This window comes from Oncorhynchus nerka, linkage group LG9b, assembly GCF_034236695.1.
Source record: "Oncorhynchus nerka isolate Pitt River linkage group LG9b, Oner_Uvic_2.0, whole genome shotgun sequence".
NCBI classification, from domain to species: Eukaryota; Metazoa; Chordata; class Actinopteri; order Salmoniformes; family Salmonidae; genus Oncorhynchus; species Oncorhynchus nerka.
Genome location: NC_088424.1, coordinates 24,333,357 through 24,346,352, shown reverse-complemented (window position 1 = coordinate 24,346,352; position 12,996 = coordinate 24,333,357). Strand labels below are relative to the sequence as shown.

General features: G+C 46.8%; 1 protein-coding gene across 2 annotated transcripts in view; it reads right to left on the bottom strand.

Moving 5' to 3' along the window:
* The window catches only part of LOC115114485 (pre-B-cell leukemia transcription factor 1-like), a 66,514-nt gene that overhangs the window by 6,963 nt on the left and 46,555 nt on the right, over positions 1 to 12,996 (bottom strand). For both annotated transcript variants that reach the window (XM_029642749.2, XM_029642750.2), the window contains exons 3-5: positions 2,137 to 2,390; positions 721 to 911; positions 281 to 416 (exon numbers count right to left, since the gene is read on the bottom strand). In XM_029642749.2, the coding sequence (XP_029498609.1) occupies positions 281 to 416; positions 721 to 911; positions 2,137 to 2,390 (581 nt within the window). The remainder of the gene's footprint in view (positions 1 to 280; positions 417 to 720; positions 912 to 2,136; positions 2,391 to 12,996) is intronic.

Here is a 12,996-nt window from a genome sequence, read left to right as displayed (position 1 = left end):
TGAAACATTTAAAGTACAAATTATGTGAGAAGAAATGTCTATAGTAAATCGCCTTTTGTTTTGTTGAAACAATTGTTTGAGAAAGCGATCATAAGACAGCCTATGTGATTCCATTACAGAATGCAGAATTAAACATTGGATCTGTATGACCCTATGCTAGCTGACTTCCTGTGATAGGAGCCATACTGTGTTTTCCATACATGTACACGCACAACAGAAGATTAGAGTTCGCTTCATCACACACAGGATGGATACGAGGCTTGCGACTGGCGGCACATACCTGTGACATTGTGATGGAGCACTTTTTGGCCAGCTCTTCCTTGGCCTCTTCACTGGGATAGGGGTTGGACAAGTGGGAGTAGAAATACTCATTTAGGATCTCTGTTGCCTGCTTGTTGAAGTTCCTCCTCTTTCGTCTGCAGAGAGAGAGAGAGAGAGAGAGACAGAGAGAGGGAGGGGGAGACGGAGAGAGAGGGGGGGAGAAGAGAAGAGAAAGGGGGAGAGAAGAGAAAGGGGGGAGAGAGAAAGAGAACATATTTACTATCACAAGGCAATTGCTGTCCAAATAATGTAACTGCATCATAACAAAGGTTTTGCCTGTTTTCATAACAATAAGTTAGAGAAAGACACACACACACACACGCACGCACGCACGCACGCACACACACACACACACACACACACACACACACACACACACACACACACACACACACAGACCTGGCATCGAGGAAGCGGGAGCGTAGGATCATGACGGCCTCGCAGGTGCTCTGTTTGAGCTGCATCTGGATGGAGCTGAACTTACGGTGGATGATCCCCACCATGCGTTCTATCTCTTTGGGCGAGATGGGCCGTGTGCGGCTCTGCTCCCTCAGCAGGTTCATCACATGGGTGGTAAACTCATTACATGCCTAAAGAGACAGACAGGCGCACTCATATGAGGCAGATAGCAATCTCACTGACTTGAATAAGGCAGAGAAGTAAGACACTGCAAGCATTGTAAGTAATGTTAGTTTCATAAGTAGTAGTATGTCGCTATTGGAAAACAAAACTTTTGTCAATTTTAATTATTATAATATTGAAGATTTTGAGACTATAGAAGATCGATTCAAAATAGCCTCATAATTGTATGTTTGTTAATGGGGGAAGAAATCTGTTTTTTCCATTTCCTGAAAAGTTTCTGTTTTGGAGAAAATAGGTTCTCATTCGACAATGACGAAATCTAGTAGTTGTACTACAAGTACTAAAGAGTAGTAGTAGTAATACAAGTATTGCAGTGTTGTTTGTGGCAGACACAAAAGCAGTGGATTAGTTATACAACTAAGCTGAGACTTTCTTTGTATATTGAGGAGACTTTTCTTCAACAGTTAAGAAAAAAATGAAGATGTCTAAAATGACAGGAGGCTTTCTTTCCTGTTCACCAGGTTTGAACTATCTTTCTGCTTCCTCACTTCTCTCTCTGTCTTTTCACTGTGTCTCTCTCGTTCTCTCTCTCTCTCTCTCTCTCTCTCTCTGTCTCTCTCTCTGTCAGAATCAGTCACTGGGAAGTGTCTGCTGTGTTTGGGGACAGGGGAGTCTGTTGACTGTCAGCACCGGGGTCGCGCCAGTTGAAACGAGACACAGTTCAGTGCAACAGCCGTTCCGCCCTTACACACTGTATCAGTAGTACACATAGTGGTGACATGGGTATACTCAGGTGCATAAGTAACACTGTGACAGGTAGTGATGACGAGTCTGCCTGAGATGATGACAGGCGGTAATATATATGACAGGATGCTCTCTTTGGCGAAGGATGAGTGTGTGACTGATAAAATGTTTGCCAGCTGAAAAGTGATTTCTGAAAGCGTGGTTACTCAGGAGGTGCTTTGGTGGGTTTGATTTGAGAATAATTATCTGCGTATAACAAAACGTGCGTGCAGTGTGAGTGTAGTGAGACGGCGGTGGGGTTGTCTATTGGAGCGGAGAGAGGACAGTTACAAGCGGCTTGTAGTGAGATGGCAGAACTCAGAGCAGACAGGACTTAAGGGAGAGAGGGGTTGCCTATACGAAGTGAGAGGAGTTGTGAGGGTCTTCTTAGAGCCGAAGGGGTTTATGGGAAGGGAGAAAGCGGTTATGGGGGGCGTGGTCTGTCCTCACCTGTTCATACTTCTCCAGCTCTGTGTGGTAGATCCCGCGGATCTGAGTCAGCTTGGCCCGGTAGTCTGAGTGTTCTGCCGAGTTGGTGTCCGAGCCCACTCCTCCTCCCGCTGCAGCTGCTGCTGCAGCCGCCGCCACCGCAGACCCGCCCCCTTTCTCCGGTCCGGACACGCCTTCCGCCAGAAGCATGTTGTCCAATCGCATGAGTTGGGCATCTGGAGGCTCCTCCTCCTGAGAACCACGGATACTGAGCACTGTAGAGACAATAGAGAAGAAAAAGAACAGTTAGTAACAAACTACTGATGTAAAATCTTACACAATACTGACGCTAGCACAACATCTGATTGTTAGCGGTGGCACTGCAAAGGAAAGAGGCAAAGTTAACATTAATGGACAGTGCTGGAATAAAACAAATACTATTTGGATGAGAAGTGAAGTGACTGCAGTCTACCACTGTACTTTCTTCTTTCTACAGTCTTCAACCTGTTCCATCTGAAATATGACCGTCTCTTTAATAGCCCACGTCTGTGCCATAAAAACCTGGATCTTACTGAGCCTGGCAGCACCCACGATAATAAAACTATCATCTCATTGATTTTGAATATAATTTCAGGGAAATAATTAACACAGACTTCCAGGAGAGTTCATTTTTCTTTGCACTCCTGAAGAGCAGATTATGATGTTTACTTAGTGGCTAAAACAATAACACATTTTCATAAAAAGATAATAATCTTCCTGGTCAGGCAAACTAATACTATCATCACAACCTTACCGGGGGGAAAATGGTACAATAATGATCTACTCCAGCTGAAGAGCAATAAAATGACGTCTAATATCAATGTGGATCATCTCAGTGATAAGGAACAAAAACGATTTATTAACACCAGACAAGCTATGCCGGTATAGTCTTATTTATGGGTCACTGTCACACCACAACCATCGTTTCTAACTTACTAAATCAATGCTACGGTAGATTTTGAATAACAGTTAGCAAACAAGCAGCAAAATTGAAAGACTCCCCTAACGGCTGCTGAAAGGGTGCTAACAAGGTAGTGGTGGCCAGTTTGGCCTTGCTCCTCACCCCTCACACCCCCATAGGCACTTAGCTCTCTGCTCCCTCCCCCCTCGCCCGCTGCTCCACTGGAGAGGTGGCTGTGACATGCCACACACCAACATCAGCCAGTACCACAGAGTGCAAAATGATGTTCCATGGTATATGCACTCAGAGGAACATGCAAGCAACACCTGTCACCCCCGTACATTCACAGATACATGCTTACCCAGACACACATACAAATCCACACACCCATCTACAAACGCAAACACCAAAGGTTGTTTGAAGATAACATTCCTTCAACTGTTCCTCCTGTGGTCTTATACAGTTAAATGGTGTGTGTATCAGTGGAGGCTGCTGAGGGGAGGACGGCTCATAATAATGGCTTGAATAGAGTAAATGGAATGGCATTTGATACCATTCCACTGATTCCACTCTGACCATTAACACAAGCCCTTCCTCCCCAATTAAGGTGCTACCAACCTCCTGTGGTGTGTACTCCACAGTGAAATCATGTCTATCATGTCTGACAAACGGTGAAGTGGAGCATCTTTGAGAGAGAAACATGTCCACTACAGCCCCTTTCAAACAATAGTGTGATCTAGTGAGGACAACACTGTATATTTGGGATTGTGTTTCACTATGGTACCAACAGGGCTGTGTTTCACTATGGTACCAGCAGGGCTGTGTTTCACTATGGTACCAGCAGGGCTGTGTTTCTCTATGGTACCAACAGGGCTGTGTTTCACTATGGTACCAGCAGGGCTGTGTTTCTCTATGGTACAAGCAGGGCTGTGTTTCACTATGGTACCAGCAGGGCTGTGTTTCACTATGGTACCAGCAGGGCTGTGTTTCACTATGGTACCAACAGGGCTGTGTTTCACTATGGTACCAGCAGGGCTGTGTTTCACTATGGTACCAACAGGGCTGTGTTTCACTATGGTACCAGCAGGGCTGTGTTTCACTATGGTACCAGCAGGGCTGTGTTTCACTATGGTACCAGCAGGGCTGTGTTTCACTATGGTACCAGCACAGCTGTGTTTCTCTATGGTACCAACAGGGCTGTGTTTCACTATGGTACCAGCAGGGCTGTGTTTCACTATGGTACCAGCAGGACTGTGTTTCACTATGGTACCAGCAGGGCTGTGTTTCACTATGGTACCAACAGGGCTGTGTTTCACTATGGTACCAACAGGGCTGTGTTTCACTATGGTACCAACAGGGCTGTGTTTCACTATGGTACCAACAGGACTGTGTTTCTCTATGGTACCAACAGGGCTGTGTTTCACTATGGTACCAGCAGGGCTGTGTTTCACTATGGTACCAGCAGGGCTGTGTTTCACTATGGTACCAGCACAGCTGTGTTTCTCTATGGTACCAACAGGGCTGTGTTTCACTATGGTACCAGCAGGGCTGTGTTTCACTATGGTACCAGCAGGACTGTGTTTCACTATGGTACCAGCAGGGCTGTGTTTCACTATGGTACCAACAGGGCTGTGTTTCACTATGGTACCAACAGGGCTGTGTTTCACTATGGTACCAACAGGACTGTGTTTCTCTATGGTACCAACAGGGCTGTGTTTCACTATGGTACCAGCAGGACTGTGTTTCACTATGGTACCAGCAGGGCTGTGTTTCACTATGGTACCAGCAGGGCTGTGTTTCACTATGGTACCAACAGGACTGTGTTTCTCTATGGTACCAACAGGGCTGTGTTTCTCTATGGTACCAATAGGGCTGTGTTTCACTATGGTACCAACAGGGCTGTGTTTCACTATGGTACCAGCAGGGCTGTGTTTCTCTATGGTACCAACAGGGCTGTGTTTCACTATGGTACCAACAGGGCTGTGTTTCACTATGGTACCAACAGGGCTGTGTTTCACTATGGTACCAGCAGGGCTGTGTTTCACTATGGTACCAGCAGGGCTGTGTTTCTCTATGGTACCAACAGGGCTGTGTTTCACTATGGTACCAGCAGGGCTGTGTTTCTCTATGGTACAAGCAGGGCTGTGTTTCACTATGGTACCAGCAGGGCTGTGTTTCACTATGGTACCAGCAGGGCTGTGTTTCACTATGGTACCAACAGGGCTGTGTTTCACTATGGTACCAGCAGGGCTGTGTTTCACTATGGTACCAACAGGGCTGTGTTTCACTATGGTACCAGCAGGGCTGTGTTTCACTATGGTACCAGCAGGGCTGTGTTTCACTATGGTACCAGCAGGGCTGTGTTTCACTATGGTACCAGCAGGACTGTGTTTCACTATGGTACCAGCAGGGCTGTGTTTCACTATGGTACCAACAGGGCTGTGTTTCACTATGGTACCAACAGGGCTGTGTTTCACTATGGTACCAACAGGGCTGTGTTTCACTATGGTACCAACAGGACTGTGTTTCTCTATGGTACCAACAGGGCTGTGTTTCACTATGGTACCAGCAGGGCTGTGTTTCACTATGGTACCAGCAGGGCTGTGTTTCACTATGGTACCAGCACAGCTGTGTTTCTCTATGGTACCAACAGGGCTGTGTTTCACTATGGTACCAGCAGGGCTGTGTTTCACTATGGTACCAGCAGGACTGTGTTTCACTATGGTACCAGCAGGGCTGTGTTTCACTATGGTACCAACAGGGCTGTGTTTCACTATGGTACCAACAGGGCTGTGTTTCACTATGGTACCAACAGGACTGTGTTTCTCTATGGTACCAACAGGGCTGTGTTTCACTATGGTACCAGCAGGACTGTGTTTCACTATGGTACCAGCAGGGCTGTGTTTCACTATGGTACCAGCAGGGCTGTGTTTCACTATGGTACCAACAGGACTGTGTTTCTCTATGGTACCAACAGGGCTGTGTTTCTCTATGGTACCAATAGGGCTGTGTTTCACTATGGTACCAACAGGGCTGTGTTTCACTATGGTACCAGCAGGGCTGTGTTTCTCTATGGTACCAACAGGGCTGTGTTTCACTATGGTACCAACAGGGCTGTGTTTCACTATGGTACCAACAGGGCTGTGTTTCACTATGGTACCAGCAGGGCTGTGTTTCACTATGGTACCAGCAGGGCTGTGTTTCTCTATGGTACCAACAGGGCTGTGTTTCACTATGGTACCAGCAGGGCTGTGTTTCTCTATGGTACAAGCAGGGCTGTGTTTCACTATGGTACCAGCAGGGCTGTGTTTCACTATGGTACCAGCAGGGCTGTGTTTCACTATGGTACCAACAGGGCTGTGTTTCACTATGGTACCAGCAGGGCTGTGTTTCACTATGGTACCAACAGGGCTGTGTTTCACTATGGTACCAGCAGGGCTGTGTTTCACTATGGTACCAGCAGGGCTGTGTTTCACTATGGTACCAGCAGGGCTGTGTTTCACTATGGTACCAGCACAGCTGTGTTTCTCTATGGTACCAGCAGGGCTGTGTTTCACTATGGTACCAGCAGGGCTGTGTTTCACTATGGTACCAGCACAGCTGTGTTTCTCTATGGTACCAACAGGGCTGTGTTTCACTATGGTACCAGCAGGGCTGTGTTTCACTATGGTACCAACAGGGCTGTGTTTCACTATGGTACCAACAGGGCTGTGTTTCACTATGGTACCAACAGGGCTGTGTTTCACTATGGTACCAACAGGACTGTGTTTCTCTATGGTACCAACAGGGCTGTGTTTCACTATGGTACCAGCAGGGCTGTGTTTCACTATGGTACCAGCAGGGCTGTGTTTCACTATGGTACCAGCACAGCTGTGTTTCTCTATGGTACCAACAGGGCTGTGTTTCACTATGGTACCAGCAGGGCTGTGTTTCACTATGGTACCAGCAGGACTGTGTTTCACTATGGTACCAGCAGGGCTGTGTTTCACTATGGTACCAACAGGGCTGTGTTTCACTATGGTACCAACAGGGCTGTGTTTCACTATGGTACCAACAGGACTGTGTTTCTCTATGGTACCAACAGGGCTGTGTTTCACTATGGTACCAGCAGGACTGTGTTTCACTATGGTACCAGCAGGGCTGTGTTTCACTATGGTACCAGCAGGGCTGTGTTTCACTATGGTACCAACAGGACTGTGTTTCTCTATGGTACCAACAGGGCTGTGTTTCTCTATGGTACCAATAGGGCTGTGTTTCACTATGGTACCAACAGGGCTGTGTTTCACTATGGTACCAGCAGGGCTGTGTTTCTCTATGGTACCAACAGGGCTGTGTTTCACTATGGTACCAACAGGGCTGTGTTTCTCTATGGTACCAACAGGGCTGTGTTTCACTATGGTACCAGCAGGGCTGTGTTTCACTATGGTATCAACAGGGCTGTGTTTCTCTATGGTACCAGCAGGGCTGTGTTTCACTATGGTACCAGCAGGGCTGTGTTTCACTATGGTATCAACAGGGCTGTGTTTCTCTATGGTACCAGCAGGGCTGTGTTTCACTATGGTACCAGCAGGGCTGTGTTTCACTATGGTATCAACAGGGCTGTGTTCTCTATGGTACCAGCAGGGCTGTGTTTCACTATGGTACCAACAGGGCTGTGTTTCACTATGGTACCAACAGGACTGTGTTTCACTATGGTACCAACAGGGCTGTGTTTCACTATGGTACCAACAGGGCTGTGTTTCACTATGGTACGAGCAGGGCTGTGTTTCTCTATGGTACCAACAGGGCTGTGTTTCACTATGGTACCAGCAGGGCTGTGTTTCACTACGGTACCAGCAGGGCTGTGTTTCACTATGGTACCAGCAGGGCTGTGTTTCACTATGGTACCAGCAGGGCTGTGTTTCACTATGGTACCAACAGGACTGTGTTTCTCTATGGTACCAACAGGACTGTGTTTCACTATGGTACCAGCAGGGCTGTGTTTCACTATGGTACCAGCAGGGCTGTGTTGCACTATGGTACCAACAGGGCTGTGTTTCACTATGGTACCAGCAGGGCTGTGTTTCACTATGGTACCAGCAGGGCTGTGTTTCACTATGGTACCAGCAGGACTGTGTTTCTCTATGGTACCAACAGGGCTGTGTTTCACTATGGTACCAGCAGGACTGTGTTTCACTATGGTATCAACAGGACTGTGTTTCACTATGGTACCAACAGGACTGTGTTTCTCTATGGTACCAGCAGGACTGTGTTTCTCTATGGTACCAACAGGGCTGTGTTTCACTATGGTACCAACAGGGCTGTGTTGCACTATGGTACCAGCAGGGCTGTGTTTCACTATGGTACCAGCAGGGCTGTGTTTCACTATGGTACCAGCAGGGCTGTGTTGCACTATGGTACCAACAGGGCTGTGTTGCACTATGGTACCAGCAGGGCTGTGTTTCACTATGGTACCAGCAGGGCTGTGTTTCACTATGGTACCAGCAGGGCTGTGTTTCACTATGGTACCAGCAGGGCTGTGTTGCACTATGGTACCAACAGGGCTGTGTTGCACTATGGTACCAGCAGGACTGTGTTTCTCTATGGTACCAACAGGACTGTGTGTCACTATGGTACCAGCAGGACTGTGAGTCACTATGGTACCAACAGGACTGTGTTTCACTATGGTACCAGCAGGGCTGTGTTTCACTATGGTACCAGCAGGGCTGTGTTTCACTATGGTACCAGCAGGGCTGTGTTGCACTATGGTACCAGCAGGACTGTGTTTCTCTATGGTACCAACAGGACTGTGTTTCACTATGGTACCAGCAGGACTGTGAGTCACTATGGTACCAGCAGGGCTGTGTTTCACTATGGTACCAACAGGACTGTGTTTCTCTATGGTACCAACAGGGCTGTGTTTCTCTATGGTAGCAACAGGGCTGTGTTTCACTATGGTACCAACAGGACTGTGTTTCACTATGGTACCAGCAGGGCTGTGTTTCACTATGGTACCAGCAGGACTGTGTTTCTCTATGGTACCAACAGGGCTGTGTTTCACTATGGTACCAACAGGGCTGTGTTTCACTATGGTATCAACAGGACTGTGTTTCACTATGGTACCAACAGGACTGTGTTTCTCTATGGTACCAACAGGACTGTGTTTCTCTATGGTACCAGCAGGACTGTGTTTCTCTATGGTACCAACAGGGCTGTGTTTCACTATGGTACCAACAGGGCTGTGTTTCACTATGGTACCAGCAGGGCTGTGTTTCACTATGGTATCAACAGGGCTGTGTTTCACTATGGTACCAGCAGGACTGTGTTTCTCTATGGTACCAACAGGGCTGTGTTTCACTATGGTACCAACAGGGCTGTGTTTCACTATGGTACCAGCAGGGCTGTGTTTCACTATGGTACCAGCAGGACTGTGTTTCACTATGGTACCAACAGGGCTGTGTTGCACTATGGTATCAACAGGGCTGTGTTTCACTATGGTACCAGCAGGACTGTGTTTCTCTATGGTACCAACAGGGCTGTGTTTCACTATGGTATCAACAGGACTGTGTTTCACTATGGTACCAACAGGACTGTGTTTCTCTATGGTACCAGCAGGACTGTGTTTCACTATGGTACCAACAGGGCTGTGTTGCACTATGGTACCAGCAGGGCTGTGTTTCACTATGGTACCAGCAGGGCTGTGTTTCACTATGGTACCAACAGGGCTGTGTTGCACTATGGTACCAGCAGGACTGTGAGTCACTATGGTACCAGCAGGGCTGTGAGTGGTGTGTGGACGTGGACCACACTGCTCTTCTTCTGTCTGCCACTAGAAGGCTCCCTAAGTAAAGGAGCAGAGCTATCTGTCTCCTCTCAGAGGTGGTAAAAACAACCAGGTGTAGCCTGTTCATTTCATCCACCATCTTTACACAGACTGGCAGCATACACTACACTGCCTGGACATAGTACATGTCTGCATCAATTAATATATATGCATACCTACTATAAGGGGTAAATCACTACCTTTAAACATACCGTATTTACAATTGCTAAGAGTGACAATTCGACAGAATGGCAGTAAATGAAAGAGGTGGCTTGCTGAGAGAGATGTGCTGGAGTACACTGTCTGTCTGGCCCATGTTACTGTATGTTGCTCTATGCTTTTGTCTGTGGCTATGTCCACAGAGATATGCTGTCTGCCTGCTGACCTCTCAAGTGAGAGTGGGGTCAAGATGGATTCCCAAGCCCTCACGGAGAACCTGTCTCTCCCATGAAGCCTCCACCCTCCTCCCCCCCATCCACACCCGATCAGCTTCACCATCTGAGCATGCAGACTCAGGAGGGAAAATGGAAAATGTCAATGGTTATCAGAAGACTGGAAAGGTCAGGGTTTCAGAAAGGAGAGAGTGTGTGTGTGTGTGTGTGTGTGTGTGTGCGCGCGCGTGCGTGCGTGCGTGCGTGCGTGTGTATGCGTGTGTATGTGTGTGGGTGTGTTTGCTTGCATGCGTTGTGGGTGTTGACTACTGTCCACTTGCAATATTTCTCCTGCTTGCGTTCCTTCAAACTTAAAAAGCCCTAAAGCTATTTCACCTCAGTCAGTCATCTCCTAACTAATCTCTCGTTCATCAGCTGTAGAACCGACCAAACAACAATCTCTCAGTCAATGGGGCAGCAGGGTGGTTAGAGTGTTGGACTAGTAACCGGAAGGTTGCAAGTTCAAACCCCCGAGCTGACAAGGTGCAAATCTGTCGTTCTGCCCCTGAACAGGCAGTTAACCCACTGTTCTTGGATAAAGTAATCCTTCTCCCCCTCCCCCCCCCCCTTAAAAGACCTAGATGCACTATTGTAAAGTGGCTGTTCCACTGGATGTCATAAGGTGAAAGCACCAATTTGTAAGTCGCTCTGGATAAGAGCGTCTGCTAAATGACTTAAATGTAAATGTAAATGTTCCTAGGCCGTCATTGAAAATAAGAATTTGTTCTTAATTGACTTGCCTAGTTAAATGAAGGTGAAATAAAAATATCACAAATGTCACTGTCTAACCTAATTGTCCACTCTGAATCTAAAAGACTGAGATGAGATAGAGAGCAACAAATCAAATATTGCCTTGCTATTTCTTGTAGAGTAGGAAAACTAGAACACTGTGAGGTTTTTCTGACAACAACATGTAGACCACCTCCAACTGGAGAGGAAACCTAATGAGGCAAACGGTGATTTATTCCTTCACAGTATCCTCCAGTGCAACACTAAAAGCATGAAATTGATTAAATAAATACAATGAATAAAGATAATGATACAATTCACTGTGCTGTGGCATAATTACTCTAACCATAGCCATCAGATTGACTTATTCCTGTTCAGTAATGGCCATGAATTAGATGAGAGTCCTCAACACCAGTCCAGCATCAATAGAGTGAACTCTGCCACCCTAAAACACTACATCATAATCATCTGGCAATAGGAGGCGGATTCTTCAAGAAACAATGGCTTTATATAATCATTTAAATGTCCAAAAATGGATGTACCAATCCCAGATTGCCCCTTTAAAATACCATACTATTGTTAGAATGTCTCCTTCTGTTTCCCATTGGTCCTACTGTTTTCATTGATAGGTCCCTCAGGCCAGTATTCTTAGACGAGCAGTGTGTCTCTATAAAAAGACTGCGATCATTTCATCTTGACCGTTACAGACAGACTTTAATTGAACAGTGAGAGGACTCCCAATCCCCCTCTCCCTCCCTCTGTACTCATGTTTAATTCAACCTCTCTCTTTCCCCCACAGAGCAGCAATATGAAAAATAAAAATGGTGAAGTAACCGTCCATCTGATGAAATAACTGAAATAATTTCATGTTCTGAATGAATTTGTTTAAATGATGGCTCATAGTCATACCTTTCTGTCTTACTGGGCTGCAAGATGTTTGCAAAGCACTAGTATGTACACAAACACAAACCTACCACACAGCCACCCACACAAACACACAGAGAAAATGCCCATACATAAAACAGCCTTCTCTGCACATTGGCAGACTTTTCCCCTCTCTCTCAGCCTCCAGCCCTGGCTCCCAGTGAGCGCTTTCAAATGAAAGCATGTTTAATTAATGATGTTGAAGTATTCTGTCACAATTAGGAAGATGAACGGCCAAACAAGGCAGCACTGATGTCCCTGACAGCCATGATGAAAGTTTACCCTCCTCGCCTTTGACTGGCAGCTAGCAACCAATGCTGGATCGGATCCATTTCATGTCGATACAGTAAAGCAATACACTCCTCCGCAGTGCTGTGTGTACGTGTGTGTGTTTCTGTGGGTGTGTGTGTATGTCTGCGTGTGTGTATCTGTTTGTGTGTGTGTGTGTGTGCATATCTCTGGACCACGTCACAGCGACAGGCCAGGCCTATAAGCACAGTCTGTATTGATTCTGTGGGCACACGTCATCCAGGGTTTCAGCAGTTCATAAATCAGCCGTGTTCCTGACGCAGGCGCGCAGTGCCTGTCTGTGTGGGCCTATCACAAACCCTGTGTGTGTGTGTGTGTGTGTGTGTGTGTGTGTGTGTGTGTGTGTGTGTGTGTGTGTGTGTGTGTGTGTGTGTGTGTGTGTGTGTGAGTCTGTGTGAGTGTGTGTGTGAGAGTGTGTGTGTGAGTGTGAGTGTGTGTGTGGGCCTGCCACAGGCCAGTCAGCGGGAATGGTAGGGACAGACACATGATAATCGAACATCACCACCATTCATCCCTGCCACACAGCATTCTGGGACAGAAAAAACAACAATCTGGAATCCTGAGGAAGCAGTGTGATGATTTACAATGGACATGACGAGTATCACAACTAGAACAAATTGTCAACTGACTTCCCTGGTCCTTAAGGATTCATTGTTCAAGCCATCAACATAATCCACTGCTCTGCATGTGATGGCAGCATGGTATGATGAATCTGTCAGCATAGAAACAATGAATTCTATTCATTT